The sequence below is a fragment of the Lichenostomus cassidix genome, chromosome 24 (genome assembly GCF_008360975.1).
Source record: "Lichenostomus cassidix isolate B80296 chromosome 24, HeHo_3.0, whole genome shotgun sequence".
Classification (NCBI taxonomy): domain Eukaryota; kingdom Metazoa; phylum Chordata; class Aves; order Passeriformes; family Meliphagidae; genus Lichenostomus; species Lichenostomus cassidix.
In genome coordinates this window covers 257,235-276,666 of record NC_139504.1, presented here as the reverse complement: position 1 = coordinate 276,666, position 19,432 = coordinate 257,235, and the positions used below count along the sequence as shown (strand labels likewise).

General features: G+C 44.6%; 1 protein-coding gene across 1 annotated transcript in view; it reads left to right on the top strand.

Moving 5' to 3' along the window:
• The window catches only part of BARX2 (BARX homeobox 2), a 33,727-nt gene extending 16,301 nt beyond the window's left edge, over positions 1–17,426 (top strand). Inside the window, exons 2-4 of the mRNA XM_085081639.1 lie at positions 12,524–12,821; positions 15,275–15,359; positions 16,099–17,426. Of these exons, the coding sequence (XP_084937765.1) occupies positions 12,524–12,821; positions 15,275–15,359; positions 16,099–16,353 (638 nt within the window). The 3' untranslated portion in view covers positions 16,354–17,426. The remainder of the gene's footprint in view (positions 1–12,523; positions 12,822–15,274; positions 15,360–16,098) is intronic.
• Positions 17,427–19,432: the final 2,006 nt, after the last annotated feature.

Genomic DNA, 19,432 nt, shown 5'->3' with positions numbered 1-19,432 from the left:
GGGATGGAAATACTGTGCCTGAGGTCGTCTTTCCCCAAAATCTACACCTAAGTGAACAGAACTTTGTTCTGCTGGTGCTTTATGGGACAGAGTAAAGTTGGTGGGAATGTGACAGTATTCCCATCAGCCTGGAGATGTTTCTAGTGCAAGTGGGAATTATACACCTGCCCAGGTGTGAGGGGAAGAAAGGGTTGTTTTTTGCCTACTGACTTTTATAACTGGCATTGGAATGAGATTATGAAGCCCCAACATCCCTGTGGAACACAGCAACGCCACATTCCCCAGTGACAGGGGCTGTAGGAAACTCAGAGGAGAATCCGTGGGTGATGAAACCAGAGGTGGGTGATAACCAAAGCTTGACTCCAAATCTTAGACTGAGGGAGGGTTTTTCAACTGGATTCCTAAACTTCCCACCTGGATCCCTGAATTTCCCACCTGGATCCCTAAATCAGAGTGTTTCCAAGGGCATGTTTGTAGTTCTGGATTGGAGCTGTTTGGAACAGTTGTCCTTCTAACATTTCTGCCCATAAGGGCATTAATTCACAATTAGGGCTGAATTTGAGCACTGTAGAAATTCCATCTGTTATCATTAATTAGGACCTTATCTTCACCCAAAGTCTAACCTAAATTTGTCAGGAGATGTGAAAACAGTGTCGCCTTGGCTGACTTCCTATCAGAACAGAAAAAAGTGCACACACTAACGTTGGACATGAGTGAGGGCTTGCATTTCAAGATGACTGAATCATGGAATTCCAGAATGGTTTCGGTTGGAATCTCATCCAGTTCCAGCCATGGACACCTTCCACTATCCCAGGTTGCTCCAAGCCCTGTCCAGCCTGGCTTTGGACACATCCAGGGATGGGAGAGCCTCAGCTCTTCTGAGCAAGAGAAGCTCAGGACAGCTAGAGCTCACCAGCTGGAATTTTGGGCCCATCCTTCTGCCAGGACTGTTGTATGGACAGCCTGGTATCTGGGAAAACTTCGTCATCACTTTTCTGGCACATACTTGGTTTCATGCCTCTGAAGCGCTTTGCAACTCAGAGGATGACATTTTTCTCATGGAACTGCTTATTCTGGGTGTGTCCATTAGGGTACCGTTCATCCTTGAGACATTTTTCAGCTTGGTTTTTGAGATTAGATGAATTTCTGTAAGAGCAAAACTCGCTTTGTGTTTCTGCTGAAAAACCCCAATAAATACACCACCAACCCTGGAATGAACATGCTGGGTCTTGGCTCCCATCAAGCAGTTTGCTGGGAGAGTGGGGTGTAACTGGTGGGAGCATCCATGTCCCTGTATCCATATGGGACAGTCATGGCTGCAGGTAGGGGTGGAGATGGAGTCATGACTGAGGGTTCTTGCTGCATCCAGCTCATGACTGACTTTATATAATACAGAGAGTCCTGAAGTCAAGGAAGCTGCTTCAGGAATAAATTTTCCTGCACTGATTTTTATGTTGCAGAATGGTTGGCAGTGAAAAGTTTCTGTAACCTGGATATCCAGCTGTGTGTTTTCCCCCATCAAAAAAGTGAAAGCTTAGCTGTCCTTGATTCATTGTTTTTCAGTTTAAATTGGATCTGTGAAGTTACATGGGTGTGCTGTTATTTGATGTGAAGGGGATAAAAATAGCCATACCGTGTGCTCATGGAAGCTGTGACATAGTCAGCTTATTCAAACAAAAAGATCCAGTTTGGAGGAAATACTATTCCAGGGTGCTCTAGATTCTGTTAACAGGGTTTCAGCTTCCTGGAATAATGCTGGGATGTGCATTTTGTTGAGCTTTCTTCCCAGTGTGTGTATCTCCTGCTCACCCCAGCCACCAGAGCAGGGTTAAAATCACTGATCAATTTGGCAGCCACAAAGGACGGGCAGGCTGTGAACAAAACCTGCTCGTGTATCATTTGCATCCTTCTAAATTGCATTGTTTGTGCAGCTGTTCAGCCAAATTGTCCACAGAGTTTATTTTCGTCCATAGAGGAAACGGAGATGGGTTTTCTCTGTGTTAGGGCAGATGCAACATCAAAGAATCATCTATGCAGCTCAGAGAGACCAAGCTCTCTGCTAAATGTGTCCTGATGGGGGGAAAATTATTAATAAAGCAACACTTGAGATGATAAGCCACAGGTACAAGAGGCAGAGGCTTTGCCAAGACGTGACAAGTCTTGTTCAGGTTAACACTGGTACTTGGCTGAAGTCCACCCTTCATTTCAGCAGGGAGGAAAAGAGGGGGATGCCTGTGTGTTTTAAACACTGATACACTATTCTCCTAAGAAGGAAAAAGAGTTTTCCAAAAGATCCATCCAGCAAAATTTACACAGTCTGGTGTTGAGAAACAATTGCACTCTCTTTCTTCCCATGTGTCACTCAGCAGTGTGTTTTAGAGGCTCAGAGCAGGAAGAGGTAGCGATCTTTATGGCTGGCTTTCTGCTGGAGCTCACACAAGGGTGGGCTTGAGAAACCTGAAGAGTGCTTTTGTGTACATGGCTAGTTAGCTGGCCCAGGCTGGTGTTTGCTAATGGATGTTGTGATAATAATTAACAGAGAAGGAAGTGAGGGACTGATTGATTTATGCACCCCATGGCATTGTGCGTTTGAACTTGGACAGAAACTGTGAAACCCTGAGAGAAGGCAGAATCATTTGTCAGATGTGAGAGGATGTAAGAATGGCCATAATGTGTCAGCCCAAGGTCCACACAGACTGGAAGCTTGGGCAGTGGCCAGGGAGAGATGGTCAGGGAGCAGAACAGAGCACAGGACAGGACTTACCCTTCTATCAAATTTCACTCAGCTCAGACGAGCTGTTTCTCCATCAAAGTCCAGATCTTGCTCCTTGACCAGTGGCACCGTCTGGACAGACAATTGGATTTGGCCTCTCTCCAGTATCCCATGATGTCTGGTCATGTCTGTCATTGGTAAATTGTTGAACTTAAGCTGAGATACCCTGAGAGTTTTGTTGTCTCAGAGCTGTGGTTCTCCTCCATCCCCAATAGCCAAGATGGAAAACTCCCTGTAAATTCACTCCTCAGAGCTGTTCCATTATCTCATCCTCTTGCTGCTCCAGTTGTGAAGTCTGGGTCCAGCAGGTGATGAGCTCTGGGGCTGAGCCTTCTCCTCAGTGATGGAGGGAGCTCTTGGCTGAAGTATTTTAACATGACTCAGTTAAAAAGAAAAAGTTTCAAGCTGAAGCTGGCTTAGTGGAGCCAAAGTGTCCCTTGGTGCAGACCTGGACAGGGATCTGGTGGATTGTATCGCGGAAACTTCCCTGCACTGCCTGACTGCTGTTGTTTATGGAGATGTGCTGCTGTTTATTTCCCTGAGATTGATGAGGCCTGGGCTTAGAACTCCCTCCAAGTCCAAGTAATAAGGGTCTGGAATGGATGTTCACTTCCAAACCTTCCTTCCCTTGGGAGCTGTTTGCAGTCATGATGGCCATGGGCCCATGTATCCAATAAATATTAGGGCAGATCTGAGCACCTCTTTTCCCACTGAGTAGGATTTAAAGAAATCACCAGCTAAAGATGAGGAATCTCAGACAGAGTCCCTTTTGTGTAGCCTTAGACAATGAGCAGGACCGCTCTGAGCCATACTCAGTTTGGCTGGAGGGGTGGCTTTGCGTCAAGGTGGGGTCCCATCAAAAAGGCAGGTTGTCATTTGAGTACGTGATGTAGAATAATTCAAAGTACAGAAGTGGTGTCTGTTCTGATTCACTCTCTGCTGATGAAGCCACAGTGCCATTAAATTTGCCACAAAAGATTTCTTGAGTGTTGGCCAAATAGATTCTTTAAATGCTTCTTTAAAACAAAATAAATCTCCTTTATGTATGAATTTTCCTCTTCACTGAGGATATGACAAGGTCCTGGCACACTCCCCTGCTTGACTGACAGCCTGGAAGAAAGGCTGCTGTGTGCAGGGACAGCAGCCTATAGCACCAGGTGGTGCAGGCTTGTGTCTTTCCAGCAACTGGGAATAAACTTGGCAGCTGAGCATTGTTATCCCAGTGGTAGCCCAGGATAGCACAGACAGGCTTTTCCACTCCTGGTTTAAGGTGCACTCCTATCTCATCCCTCCCTGTATGGCCCTGAACAAAGCCAGTTTTTCAAAATAGTGATTGCCGGCCTTGCCAGAAGATCCCTGGTGCCATCCTCCAGGGATCTGGCATCCCTGGAAACACTGATGCTCTAGGTGAGTTTTGGATTGTGTTTTTAAGATGGATAATTGCCCCATATCCAGCCCGGTCCAAGGCACGGTGTTCCACATCTGCCTGTGGCACCAGGGAGTGAGACGAGTCTTGTTCAGGGAGGTTCTCAGGCTTCTCAGCTGTTCAAGGCCAATTACTTAATGTGTGTACAGGACCTTAAACATAGGAAAAAAAGTATGTTTACATACAAAAAAGCACAATATGAATATCAAATGTCATTAATAAGTAAGGATTAATTATTTTTCTGTTGGATTTTCTGGAGGCCTGAAGCATGCACGCCTTGCACTGTTCAAACTTAGTAATTGTTATTATGGAGAAGTTTACAGCAACGTGTTGATGAGTTGCTAATGGGGACAGGCTTGAAAAGGAAAACCTGGATCCTGCAGCTCCAAGAGCTAAGGAAATGTCCCCTGTGGCTTTGAACTGGGCTGAACTCAGCCACAGCTTCAAGTGCTCCAAACCATAGGGAAGGGAAGCTGGAGCTGTGTCCAGCTCCAGTTATCCCTGGGGAGTTGTACTGGGAGTTGCAGGGTGAGAGATGCTTTGGGGAGGAGCATCTTTTAAGTAAACCTTGACCAACATCAGTGTTTTTGTTTGCAACTGATTTAACTGAAAACCTGCTCCCCCAAAATAAATGATTGAAGAGAAAAGGGAGTCTTCTCCTAGGGAAGGTTAAACATGACTCCTGGATGAGCCCAAATTTCTCCCACCTGAAAATCTGAGGTCAAAAATTGTTATTTGATCTGATGCCACTTTTTTCTTCCACTCCCACTTGGCTCATACAGAGGTGTAGACTCCTGAAGAACTGACCGTCAGTCAGAATGCTTTAAAAAAGGCCATTTTAGCTGTGGTAAAATTAGCTGCACTAATTTCCTTTCTTTTTGTTTAGTTTTCTGTTTTCTTTCTGTGGGCACATGCGGGTGAAATCCTGGCTCCACTGAAGCTGATGGGCATTTTGCCGTGGACATCAGTTAGGCCTGGATTTTTCCACAATGAAGAGGGGCCATTTGCTACACTTTTTCTGTGTTGCTGAGTTGCGTTTAATATTTGCAAGACTCGTGGTCCTTGTCAGATTAATAGGGTTCATTGAAGTGGCAAAAGAATCTGGTGTGAATGTACCTGCAACCTTTGGTTGAGGAACAGTTAAACTTTACTCCAAGAAACCTCACTGGTGCTATTTTGGAGTACCAGCAGTGTCTGTTCGTGTTCCAGCTCTGCACTTACAGGGTTGAATGCTCTGCTTTCCTATAGCCTCTGTGAGACAATTCCTATGGAAATTTTGTCTCTGTGCATTTGGACTGAGTCTTGATACTATTTTTGGAAGCTTTCAAAATGTCCCAGAAGTGCCCTTCACCTCTGCTCTTGGGCAGAGACTTTAGCTCTAGCTTAGCTACAACTGATTTCCGCATGTAACCGCTGAAAGAGAGCAAGTAGAAAAAGAAACAAAACCAAAGACAATTCTCCTCTCGCAAAGCAGGTCTAACTCTGTCTCTGAGCTTTGAGGTGCTGGAGAGGAAGAATGTCAAAAAGGAGTGTTTTCATGCACTCCCAGTTCAAGGATTCCCATGTAATGTGTAATAGTAACAGAAAAATCTGCTTATAGAGCTGAGCTATGGCACTTGTAAAGGCTCAGACGATTATCTGCAGGTTTTCCAGCTATTCCAATACTAAGAGAGGTATAGGAAATGTAAGAGTGTGTGAGGGTTGTCTTACAGAAAGACTGGAAAGGATGAGAAGAGAATCAATGTCAGAACTGGTTGATGCAAAGGGTTTCTGGCAAATTACCTGTCACCACCTCTCCGGCAAAGCTTTCTTTGAGAGTAGTGCTGTGAACGCCTAATTCCATACGTAGGTACCAGTTGCCTTGCTCAGGGACAGCTTAGGGAGGCTTTGTTGCCGTACCTGGACTTCCAGCTCTGAAGGACGGTCTGTGCCAGTATGTCCCAAGGGCTGCTCCATGCGAATACACAGATTCACAGTTGGGAAGTGCCAAGCTGTCAGCACAGTGATCACAACCTCATTAGCTCACCTTTGCCCAGGCCAAAACTGGCTCAGGTGCAACCATCCCCTGGCATGGCTCTGCTGCTTCCCATTCTGGAGATAGCAGAAGGATCTGTTCCCACCATGCTTCATAGCAGAAACATCACCCAGGTAATTTTTTAAACTTCAGATTCAAGTGCTAGTGACAGTGCTCCAGTGGGCCAGGTACCTTGGAAAGGGCTGGATCAAGGAAGTTTGGGAGACCTGGCAATTCCTCTCAACCCTTTCCTAAGCACTTGTTCCTGAGAGGACATGAATTTTTCTGGTGTATGCAGAGCCTGTTGCTGCTCTTCCCTTTCCTTTTGCCTTTATGTCCATATCAGGGTGCTTGGTGGAACACAGCATTGGTCTTGGGAAGAACCTGATGCCGTCCAATACTTAATAAAGAAGAGTCTGCCATGTCTGGGGAACTTCTCAGTGCCCAAGCCTGGTATAGATGGAGCAGAGAAGGTTTAAATCCAATGTCACCAAAAATAGATGGGGTAAGGTCCAAACTGAGAGCAAAAATTGCTTTCCTGCCCTCAGTGGGGTTTCTAATGGACAACAGAGGTGCTGCAGGTCCATGTGCTGCCTGAGGAAGCTCAGCAGAGGAACATAGCTCTTGCACAAGGGTCAGGTTTTGTCTCTGGTCAGCCTTTGGAAGCTCTGGCAACCATAAGGCAAAGTAGCCCATGCTGACAGAGGGGATGTCCTGTGTCCTGCAGCACACACTGGGTGCCTGGCTGTTGTCTTTAAGCACTTGCCTCCTGGATCACATTTTGTTCCCGGATTGTACCAGGTCCCTGCTAAGGTCTGGATGTGGTGGTAAAGTCTAGCTGAGATCCGTGGAATTGGTATGGTTGGAAAATCTCTGCTTTTGGGGATCTGTGGTGGAAAAAGTCAATGTAATGCCCTCCCCACTAAACAAACTGTGTGTGGTTCAACTAATTAACAACGTTTCCATGTTTTTTTGTTTTCCTTGCTTCACTCAGGGTTTGCTTATTCCTTTCAGTAGGCTGCCTGCTCCTTCAGCAAAATCCAGTTCTTTCCTAAATGAACTCAACACCTTCTTGGTTCCCTTTATTTTGACACTTGGGAGATGAGAGATTTGTAGTAAATTCATTTTCTTTTATTGTAAAAGAGTTGTAAATTCATTTTCTTTTATTATTTACTTTTCATTGCAGCCCATTCTGAGTGAGATTTCATTCTGCCTCTGAGCAGGGCTGACCTGCCAAGAGGAGCCGGTCCATCAATCTTTCCTTCCTTTTTCTTTCTTGCTTTTCAAATCAACATTTGGAAACTGAGTTTGCCTGGGACAAAACTGATTTTCCATTGCCAGCAGTCATGCCATGCAACTAATTAGTGCTTTCCCTTTTCTCTTCCTTCTATTCTGTGTCTACTAGGGTTGAAATTAAGCCAGGGAGGGGGGAGGAAGGGATAAATAAGGGGAAAGATTTGTTTGAAGTATTTATTTTTAATTACAACTTTTACAAGGTGATCTGGTGCAGTGGTGGTTTGTCCACTGTGTCTTATGTTGTGGTCTGAAGAAATTTAAAAGGAGTTTAAAAGAAGAAGTTTATTAGAAATGTCCTAGCAGATGAGTAGAGATGGCTTCAGGTTGGTCTTCTTGATGTAACATCTTCTTGGTGTTGCTGCTGAAAAGGAAAACAAATGAGAAAAAAATCTTTGGATGCATCAAATTGCAATACATTTGTAACAGAAATATTTGACATATAATTAGGAAACAGGAGTCCAGGGTTCTCCTAGACCTGTGTGGCTTGAGTAAGCCAATTCATGCCAAGGTGCTGTGGGCAGTGCTTACTGCAGATCTGTTATTCACTGTACAGTGGCTGCCAATGCAGATTTAAATAGCAAAGCAAGGTGTTTTCAGATAATAGAAAATGTTCTGCAGATCCAACGTCTTTTTTATTTTCAGCCCTTTATTAGTTTTAGCAAGAGTGGCCAGATGTTTGCTTTGTTGGGTGGACAGAAATAAGGGTTTTCTTGCTGCTTGAAACCGAGATTATTCAAATCCTTAAAAAAGAACTACAGGAAAAATCTGTTCTTTAGACAGCACTCCCTCAAGTCGTGCATGGTATGAAGTATGGGATTATTCTTAGGCTTCCCAAGTATTTGAGAAGTATTCAGCAGCAGAGTGAGCCCAAGACTGCATTAGGCTTTGGGGTGATTAAGTTTATTCTTGCAGAAAAAAATGGGACTCTTCTGTAGAAAACCACATAGTAAGAGACCACTGTCCCTGTGAAGAGCAGTGAGATACCTCCTGAGTCCTAAACATTGGTGGTTTCACCACTGGAGTGTGGGGCCTCTCGACAGTTTTAGACGGAAATTGTAAAATGCTTTAAGTGTCTTTCTAGGGTAGCAAATTCCTCATTTTCTGGCTTATGTGGGCAGCTTTTTGGTTTTCACGTGCAAAAGAGCAGTGGGTCAGAAAAGGTGCTTGCACCAGTGCAGGTGAAAACACATTCAGTGGAACCATTGTGAAAGGCAGGCTTGGAAAGGAAAGAGCTCTTCACTCCCAATTATCCCAGTTTGGGAGACAGAGCATGTTACAACAGTGCTGAGCAAACAAGAGCTGCTTGCCAGCATTTAATTGGTTGAAGATTATTCCATTCTTACAATACCATTCAGTCTAGAAATACCTTTGAACTCTGGGGGATGTGAAGTTTAGATCTCGCCTCAGATTTCTTGGTGTTTGGAAGACAAGGCTTTATCAGGCTGAGAACTGTATGTATGGTTTAAGGGGAGTCACATTAACAGTGTACCTAGAGACAATGGAGTGGCTCAGCTTCAGCTGCTTTGAACTTTGGGATAACTAGATCCAGACCAGGACACTGAATCTGGGCTTTTTCCTCTGGGATCTGAAAGCCGGCTAGTGCAATGTAAAGGTCAGTTATTTCTGGTTTGCTCTACATGCAAGGGGCTGCTAAAGCATTGCCCCCTTTCTGACCTGTAGCTTTCCCTCAAAAAATATCTGCAACCTTGAACCCCACGTCTTTTCCAGATGCCATCCTTATTCCTTACTCCATGCCACAACCATCCTGTGTCCTCATTAAGCTGAGGGCACAAAGCTGAGCAGTCTTGTATAAGCTGGGCTTAACATGATGCATTCATTATTTGCAATGGTTTCTAAAAGCACTGTCACAACTGTTGGTGTCAAACCATAAGCAAAGGTTACTCTTATGAGCACAAATGATAAACAAATACACGACACTTAGTGTCTACAGCCTCACAAATCCGTTCAGCAGCTGGAACTTGAATCAGCTTCACAGTTGTGAACCACAATTTGCACAGAAGCAGCACTGCAGTTTCAGAAGGGCTGTAAATAAATTTGTGTCCTGACGTGGGCACCAAAAATAAGCATGTGCTGAGCTTTTCTGAGTGTTTGGCCAGGTCATGGCTGCTGGCTGCTGAACATTTTGGAAAATGTATCCCCTCATTCAGGTGCTCAGCAATTGAAAACACAGACCCGAATAACTCTGGTGTCATCTGCTTCTCTAATAACTGCTGTTGTACCCTGCAAAAATAGCCAAGGCCTTGCTGCTATTCTGGGAAAGCAGTTCCTTTAATCCTGATCTTACCTGCCTATTAGAAAAACAGACTGAAGAGACTTTTCTCTGATAAAAGCAGATCTTCAGCTCTGGGACCATTGTAACTATCTTCCCCTCCCTTCAAGCAATCCCATGTGCTGCTGCCATGCCATACAGGAAAGGAAATATCCCTGGTTGCTCTGATACCAAATAGCTCCCTTGAAGAGGGTTCCTTGTAAAAATCCTTTCATCCAGAAGTTTCAGTCACTTGCAGCCTTGCAACCTTGCAGGGGTTTCTGAGCTCTGGTGATTTATTACTCATGAGTAATTTTGTGCTTTGTGGAGAGCCCTGCTGGAAATATATGGAGGTACAAATGTTGTATTGATTAACCAGTGATCTGGTGCTAAAAGCTACCCATAAGCGAGGACAGGAGTGGGCTATGGGATAGGGCTTGGAGGATGAACCTGTAGACAAGCAGGAGCTCTGTGATGGGCAGGTTTAAACTAGGATCCCACAGCAATGGGATAAGGGGATGTAATAAGACTGGACCCACTCCTTTCTGGAGTAGGCTTATGGAGTAAGAAAGGGTATCAGTTTTCAGTCTCCTTATCCAGAACAGGGTGGAACTTGGAAACTGAGAAGCCTCTTGGAACCTGAGTGACCAAGAGTAGTTGTGTACAGGGGCTGAGTCCCATGACTGCTGCAAATGAAGACATCGACCAGGAACACCTCTCATGGTGGAGGTGGCCTCAATGTTCCTGCATAGGACTCTGGAAATGGAGGGACCCTTCGAGGAGACAAGAGGGGATGATTTTTTGGGCAAATTTGCCTGAAAGAGAGGAAATAATCTGTTCTACGGGTGGGTCAGCAGGTTTTTGTTATCCCAGTGTCAGAAATTAACAGTGGTGGGTTGACAAGGAGGACATAGACTATGGGAATAGCATCTGCTTTACGTCCTGTGTAGCTGGGTGGTGTCAGAGGATGCATAAACACCAGTACAGATTTAGTGCGTAAAGCAAATGACAGAGGTGTAAAGCAAAGGACAGTGATGTAAAGCAGAGGATGGCATGCTCTGTCCTAATTGATGATCTTCGAACAGCCACTGAAGTTGTAAATCAAGGCTGAATTTCCGCCAGGTTACTTTATTCTGTAGATCAGCACGGTCTTAAGCTGGAAAAAATCCACAGAAAGAAAAGGTAGATAAAGCTTGACACAAGCTAAAGGTTGGCTTGGCAATTCTGATCTCATCTCTCAAGTGCTTCCTTGGTGGTTTAAGTGGAAAGCTTAACATTTAATGGAAATATTTTGATTTTTAGTGTTGCAGAGGTGTGAAGGAGAAAGCAACAGTGAAGCCTCAGTCTGCCTAAACCTCAGTCTGCCTAAACCTCAGTCTGTAGTCATAGCTATCCTTACGTCCCAGTCTGTTGGGATTTAGGGTTTTGACAATAGTTTCCCAAGCTTGCTTTGTAGGTGGCTGGATTTTGCACAACAACTTGGTTGAGGAGAGAAGTGATGATCAACAACCTGTGCTGATGTACCCTGGGCACCACAGCTCACTTAAAACCTGGTTTGTGTGATCACAACCCTACACTCAGGGAGAGGGCTGAGGAATACAAGTCACCAGCAGGCCAGGCTGGTAACTGCTTTCTTCCACTGTGCAGAGTTACTCACCCCATCACACTCATTGAGGTCTAGAGATCATTTTTTTTATTAGGGGTGATTCATGTGAAGGGTTTCACAATCAAGCCTGCTGGTGTAATATGTTCATTTCCACAGGACCATTTATCTAAAGATCTCCGAATACTTTGTGTACATTAAATTTTAATCCACGTTTTACCACCAGTGATGTAGGTAAGGAGGATTGTTTCCATCTTGCAAATGAGGTAAACTGAGGTACGGAGCAAGAAAGTGACTTGCCCAAGACTCTGCAGGTTGTGTGTCTTACAATGAGTTTACGTTTCCCATACGTGGCTCAAACTTTAAAGGAACATCCGATTTCCTGGGGCTAAGGCTGAGCAGGAATTTGCTAAAGCTGTGAATCAGATGGCCTGATGTGAATCAGAACTTCCTGTAGTGTTTGGGAATGTTTGGATTTGTCGTCCCAGAACGTCCCTGAGCTGACAGGGTTGGAGCACAACTGGTTTGTTTTTTGGGCTGGTATCAACTGGTTGGTGTAAGATGCAGAGTTCAGTCAGTGAAGAACTCTTGGGATCTATTCAACCTCATCTTCCTGCATGGTCAGCAGGATCAGTGTGGGCAGGGGAATGAAAGTCGTTCTGATGCAGTTGCCTATTAGGAATGGGATGAGTTGTGGACTGAACTCTGTTGTCTGTTACCTGCAAGGGGAGGGGAGGTGACTGTCTCAAGTGAATCTTGTCCTAGTCTCCCGAGGGAAACAAAGTTGGGAACAAAATGGGAATAGATACCATCTTTTGCTCGGAGTTTAATCTCTTGTGGTAATTAGACAGACTATTTCAATGATGTGTGTTATAATAGCTCCTAAAACTAGTAGTGGAAAGGCAGTCCTTTCATTCCCTGTCCTAGGATCAGGGTTAGGGTTCCCCAGCCCAAGGAAAGCTGTGCAATTTGGGAGAAGAAACAGATCCAGCGAAGGGAATATTCTTGTTTGTGGTCTTTTAACAAGCAAATGGCAGAACCAGGAAAGCTATTCCTGTCTCCCTTCTCTCCCCAGCGCTCCCATTACTCAAACACATCAGCACTGAACTGACCTTCATCCACCTCTGCTTCTTCCCTGCCAGGGTCCCCTTCTCTGCGGGCGTATCCTCTCATCTCTGTCATCACCCGGCAGCCGCCCGTGGTTCCCCAGCTGCTCCCGGCCTCCAGCAGCTCTCGGGTGCTGCCAGCCCAGCCCTGCACGGGTGCTGCAGGCGCAGAGGTTTCCCCCAGTGAGGCCCAGGGCAGCAGCGAGTCGGAGGCAGAGCAGCCCCTGCCACGCTCAAAGAAGCCACGCCGGAGCAGGACCATCTTCACCGAGATCCAGCTCATGGGTCTGGAGAAGAAATTCCAGAAGCAGAAGTACCTCTCTACCCCTGACAGGTAGGTTGGTTGCTCACGCCAGGAACAGGGCTGAGTAAAAGGGCTGCTCAAGCCCTGCTCAGCCATTCCGCCCTGAACATTCCCTGGCTGGGGTTTGCTGCCTCTGGCTCCACTGAGGGGCCTCTGCCATTGGCCACAGCCACGGAGAGGTAACCAGATTTAATTTCAAGCTGCTTTTCCTGGTATGAAAGGTGACGTGAATAGCAGTGGAAATGCCAGATGATGATACACATGCTTGGGAGCAAGTCTCCACGTTCAGAGATCTCCTCAGAGCAGAAGAATCTCTGCCTTTCCCATTCCTTCTGCACACTTGAAAAAAGATGGAGCCTGTCTCCCCTTAGGATCTGCTGGCTGATGGCTGCGTGTCCATGGCTGCTGTGTGTCCAAGGTTTCTTCTGCTGGCTCCTGAGCTGGCTTTGATTGAGCACTTTGGGCAGCAATTCAGTGGGAAGGTGGTGGCCTGTCCATAAGTTTGGAAAACAGAGCCTGGCATTGAAAGCTGCCTTGCAAAGGCACAGGCAAGTTTTTAGGCACTATTTGGTACCACATGGACAAACCAAACTAGGAGAGGTTTTAGCTTTTTTAAGGGCTTTCAATCCTACTCGGCAAATTTAAATTGTGCAAAAATGACCCATCCTATTCCTAGGAAGTTTGTAAACCTGGAGAAGGTTTGAAAGGTATCAGTCCCAGAGGGCAGCATCCCAATATTTAAATTGATTTTAAAGATGGCATTTTCTGCTCCTACTGCCTGTCACCAAATTGCAGCAAGACCAAAATTCCTGGCTGCGGCCAGCGTGTCTCATGGAGTTTTGGAGCTCCTCCTGTGCCTGCACTGACTCCTCACAGCTTCACATCACCATATGGTTTACACTTTGCTGAAGCACTCAAGGCTGGTAATTAACAATCTCATATGACTGTTCCTTGGCTTCGTTGAGGCCAATGAGCAATTCCTGCCCATGTGCCACTTCCCCTGTGTTTGTTTCACACTGAGGTGTGTGGCAGGAGATGGCAGCTGGTTGTGGGTAATCCAGGTGTTACCAGACGCATGAAGGGTTGGCTGAGCCATACTTCTCTCTGTCAACTCATGGCTGGAAATGTGGTGGCAAAACAGTGAATTGTGATCTGTGTTCACTCCTGCAGCTTTTGGCCTGGATAGGAAACTGTACCTCTGGGAGCTCCGGCACCTGAAGCCTCTGGTTTATCTCTGGTAGTGCAGGGAATGCAGTACATCAGGGTAATGACTCTGACATGTTCTGCTCCTAAAAAACAGTAATGTTGTCTTAAATTAATGGCTTCGGATGTGATGTAGTAACATAACAAGCCTGCAGGTCCAGAGTGAATCCAGAGTGGGGGAGAAGTATGAATCCATGATTGTGAGGGGGAGCACAGAGAGCTGGTGTGGGGTTATGTGGGTGTTTGCAAATTTGTCTGGTTTCTAAGTTTGTAATGTGTAAGTCTGGTTGCCCAAGGAGCCCAGCTGTAACAAAGATTGTACTATGAAAAACTAGGGCTTGACAAATGTGTTCCTCCATCCAAAGGCAAGGAGATACTTGCCAAAAAGTCACAGAATCCAGAACACTGTGGAATGTGGCTCTGAGTTGGAGCTGTCCCACCTGCAGGACTTGCATGAGTCAGAGGGGCACTTTCCCGGCATGGCTGAGGATTTCCAACTTCATCCCTTGTGCAAGTCCATTTCAAAACTGCCAGATGCACAGTGCTATCACCTGTGGGGAAGGATCAAGAACTATTCTGAGCCACATTTGCTTCATATCCCGGGCTTTAATGTAGAAATAATGAATGGATTCACATGAACTGGCATGGGTTGGAGATTTGTGGAGGATGAATCAGGATTATGGGCTGTCTGCCACTTATAACCTGCAGCTAAACACACCAAAAAATTCACTTAGAAGGCTAAATTGCCTAAATAGCAGAATGTATTTGAAATTAATAGGTTTAGATGTACTACTACTCCATGTGACATGGGCAAGTACCATGATCCCCATTCTGAAGGTAGCGAAGAAGAAATATGGTACAAAGAGTAGCACTTTCAAAGGCAGGTTGATGCTGGGTGTCTGTTCCTACATGTTTGCTTCAGACACTAGAGACCTGTTTCTCACGAATGTGTTGTACCAGTAGCTCCTAAATCATGGACAAACACGGAGTGTCAGCAGTTAGAGTGCAGCAGATTCATCTTACCAAGTGGACAGACAAACTCTGCCACTTCTAGGAGGAGAAAAGAGAGCAGACAGCTTGCAAATACCTGTATCTTTCATAGGAGCATCTGTCTTTGCATCCTGAATTCATTAATTTTCCCACTTTTGTGTGGCTGTTCTCAAAACAACTGATCAAAGAGACATTGCTGAATACTCTTTCAGTGTTAGACTGCCTGGACCTGGCACCTGAGCTCCTCTTGGCTTTTGTAAACTCATTTTGTTGTCTGGTTTGTCTCCCAGGCTTGACTTAGCCCAGTCCTTGGGGCTGACTCAGCTCCAGGTGAAGACATGGTACCAGAACCGTAGGATGAAGTGGAAGAAAATGGTAAGTGGGTCCTTGTCATTTCTCCATAGGTCTTAAAAACTGATTGCAAAGAACAGATTTGGAAGCTGAACATAGTGGAGTAACTTGTCTCTATTTATACCAAATTTTGTTTTATTCCTGATAATTTTTCACAGAGATGGTCTCTTTTTTTAAAGTGTTCATACTGCAGCATATGTGGTGGGCTAGAGGGGACCAAAGGCAGTAGGAGGAGAACAAAGCAAAGGGGTGAAAGAAATGAGGGAAGAACCAAAATATCTCCTCCTGCATTTTTGGCATTTGTGTGATCTCAGTGCTTCTGGGATTTTTTTTTTGTGCATAGACAAAAAAGACTGTGTTGCTCTACAGAAAAAGAGCAGTTTGGAGAGCTGATGTCATTAATTATTGCTTCTCATATCTTCCTTTCACCTTTCACTTATTCTCATCTTCATGGTCCATTTCCAGTTAAAATACTTTTTATAAAGGACCCAATAAATGCTGGTGGGAACATGATGCTGCAACATTCTCTAGTGGAGGTGTCCATGTTTTCTGATCTGGGAGAGAAGATGCAGTTCTAGGCAGTTCCTTTGGATGTATGTGGCACCTGCAGAAGTTACTGTCAATTCAAACAAATTTGGGACTAACTTGGATGCAGATCCTTGGTTGGAGTGTTCTGTTGGTGCAGAGAGGGAATTAGACATCGGAACAGGATGTCTGAGACCAGCAGAGTTCAGGATCCTAATGGTTCATCTCTTTGCTCCAGGTGTTGAAGGGTGGACAGGAAGCTCCAACAAAGCCCAAAGGCCGTCCAAAGAAAAATTCGATTCCCACCTCGGAGGAGATCGAAGCAGAGGAGAAAATGAACAGCCAGGCTCAGAGTCAGGAGCTGGAGGGAACTCAAGCCTCCGAGGAGCCAAAACTGGCAGAGGAGAAGCAAGAAGAAGTAATGTTGGAGACAGAGAATTCTCCAGAACATATACCAGAGCCTTCCTCAGAGGAGACAACACCATCAAGTTAAAAGGGAGAGAAGGAAGGGAAAAGAAAAGCAAAAAAAGATACAAGAGAAAAACCAAAACCAAATATATATATATATATATATATATTTATATGTATATATATATATATATTTATATGTATATATATATTTAAATATGTATGTAATTGTGTCTGTGTACATATATATATAAATATATATATATATGTAGACCTTGTGTATAAGTCTAAAAATTGGTCACTTGGTGCCTTTGGGAGTCAGCCATCACAGGCCAGGTGGAACAAAGATGTCCCGTGGGAGTGGTGCCAGCCTGTTCCTCTGGCAGGTGCTTGAGCCTTCCTGCAGAGAGGGCCGGGATGTGTTTCCAGGAAAAACCACCCCTAGAACCCCAAGACAGCTCCTGGAGAAGTGCAGGGCTCTCCCAGGCAGTGGGAGACAGGTGTGTGGCTGTGTTGGAGGGTCGGTGTGTTCCCTTGGCTTCATCGTTGCCTTGTGTGATGCCAGTGGACAAAGAGCTTGGCCTGGGCTCAGATCAGGGACAGACAAGGAATGGGAGCTCTGACAGCACCCCATTTCCTCGTGAAACCAGCACTTAGTTCTGTTAGGGATGGGCCTGACTTAAACAATTTTAGGAAATGGTTCACACCCCCAGGTTTGCTTTGGCCCAGTTAAGATCAAAGCTTCAAAGGGAGATCCATATCCCAGGTCAGCCCCCATTGCCTCTCCTTGGGTTGTTTGGGTGCCACGTCTGTGAATTTGCAGTGATCTGGGATAAAACTTGGAATGAAATGAGCGTTTGGATATGAGTCTGCTCCAAAAGCTTTGGGATGCTTGGATCTGGGACTTTTGCTTTGGGCCCACTTCTAATTTTTGTAGGGATTTTTTAAATGAACTGTTAAATGTTTTCAGGGTTTGGGGAAAATGATGGGTTTCCAAAGTTGCTGCAGGAAGTTGGCATTTGTTTAAGATGTGTGCCAAGAAAAGATGTGCATCATGTTTCATAGAGTCTTGTTAAGAGTACATTTTGCCCAAAGGCTGCAAGAGATGTGTTAAGAAAACCTTTATTTTTTAATTAAAAATAAAATATAAAAATCAAACAGTTGTTGCTGTTGTTTCTCTTTCAGAGATTCTCATTTGAGAACATCAGGCAGGGGCTTTTCTCGAATAAGTTTTGCTGTTCCAACAAAACCTGGAGAAAATGGAAGTTATCAGATTTTCCTTAACATAACTGCAAAAGCTCTGTGTAAACTACTTCTAGCCCTTGCTAAGGGAGGTGAGGGTGTTGTAAATGCCAGCTTGTCACTCGGTGAATGTGTCAGAACAAGGGCACTATTTTCTGTCACCTCCTCCAGTTCTGGACACACATTTAGTGGCTCTTAGTGGCCCTGTGAAAATTATTTCTAAATACCCCTTTTTTGGGGTGGCAAGGATTCACACACAGATATCAAATGGCTTACCCAAGCAGTGTTGAGTGGGGAGAAAGGGATTCTTTTCCCCCAGTTTCTTGCTCAGTGGTGTTTGGAAGTGTCTGATTTCAGCTCTGTATTAGCTCTGTGTTGCATCAGGTGACATTATGTGCTGAAACTCCAGCTTTAGGCAAGCCGGGGTGGGACATGCTCCACTCCCTGTGTGTCCAGTACACAATAATCAACAATCAAAGGCAGCCACTGGTTTAAGTGCATCTACAAGTTTGCACCTAAACCAAATTTACCAGAACTGGACAACATTCATTTGCAAGAAACTTGGAAAATACCAGGTATTTTTTATCTTTTAGGTCCTTTTTTCTGTGTCACTGTGAGCTAGAAATGGGATGAAACATTTGCCTCTTGCCTGTTGTGTTGGAACAGCAGGCTGTGAGCTGCAAAGTGTTTCCTCTGCCATTAAATGCATCAAAATTTGGTTGTCTTAGAGCATTTTTCTTTCCACAGAGCCCTGACATGCTCATGATAGCCCCAGTGAGAGGCAAAGATTTTGCTGCTTGTCTGGAGCTATGACGTGTCTGAGTTGTTGCACGTTCGTAATCTGTGGATGTCTTTTTTTCCTCTTCTTTCCAGAATTGTGCTGTAGTTCAACCGTATCTATTGGACTAGAAATTACATTTAATTAAAAAAGGCCTATGGCCTGTTTATACAGGAATTATATTAGATAGTCTATGTAATCTGTAATCAGCCTCTATTGTTCTTGCATCAGCACTCTTATCTCCACAGAAATGCTTCCACAAGTCTAAAAATGCCACAGTACTCGGGGAGAATGAGAAGAGCAGTTGAGTGGCAATCATTTTTCTGATAATGAGTTTCACCATAAGGTTGCAAAAAACTGCAAGAGTTTCTACTCAGTTAAATTGTAAGCCTGAACAGCTGATTAAATCAAATTTTGTGTGCACATCGTTCTAGAAATGAAAAGCTGACCATCCAGGAAGAAGGCATCAAAGATACTTCAACTTGTCTAAGTGAAATACTTTGTAATTAATCTGTTCCCTGCCAGGCCTCATTGGACAGGGATTGGAGCAACCTGGGGTAATGGAAGGTGTCACTGCTTGTGGCAGGGTGTGGGACTGGATGAGCTCTAGGGTCCCTTCCAACCCAAACCATCCTTGGATTTTTTTAGTTAAAAACAAACAAACAAACAAACAAAACAAAACAAAAAAAAAACCCAAAACAAAACAAAATCAAACAATCAGAGATGTACTGTAAGCACAGCATTTGGAAACTTCAATATTTTCTTCAACCAAAAGGTTTTTCATAAAATGGATAATGCAAATGCATTTGCTGGGGTTTTTTTGGAGTTTGAACCCAGTGCATTTGTCCAATTTGAGGTGTTCTGATAGGTTCCCCACATGACAGGGTGGGGAAAGAAAAGCAGAAACAGGCAAAAATATTGCTTGTCCTGAAGTAGGAAGCAGTGTGTGGTGTTTCTTTGTTGTCTAATGAAGTTGATAAATACAAGAATACAAAATTCCCAAAAATTGTAATGATGGGTTTCTAAGTCCCAAGAAAAGCAAATTTGGTTATTTTGCAACAAAGGGTAAAGTAAGTTTTATGAAATGACATTTCCCACTTCCCAGATGAAAATAATTGTTTCTGACTCAGCCCCACTTTACAGT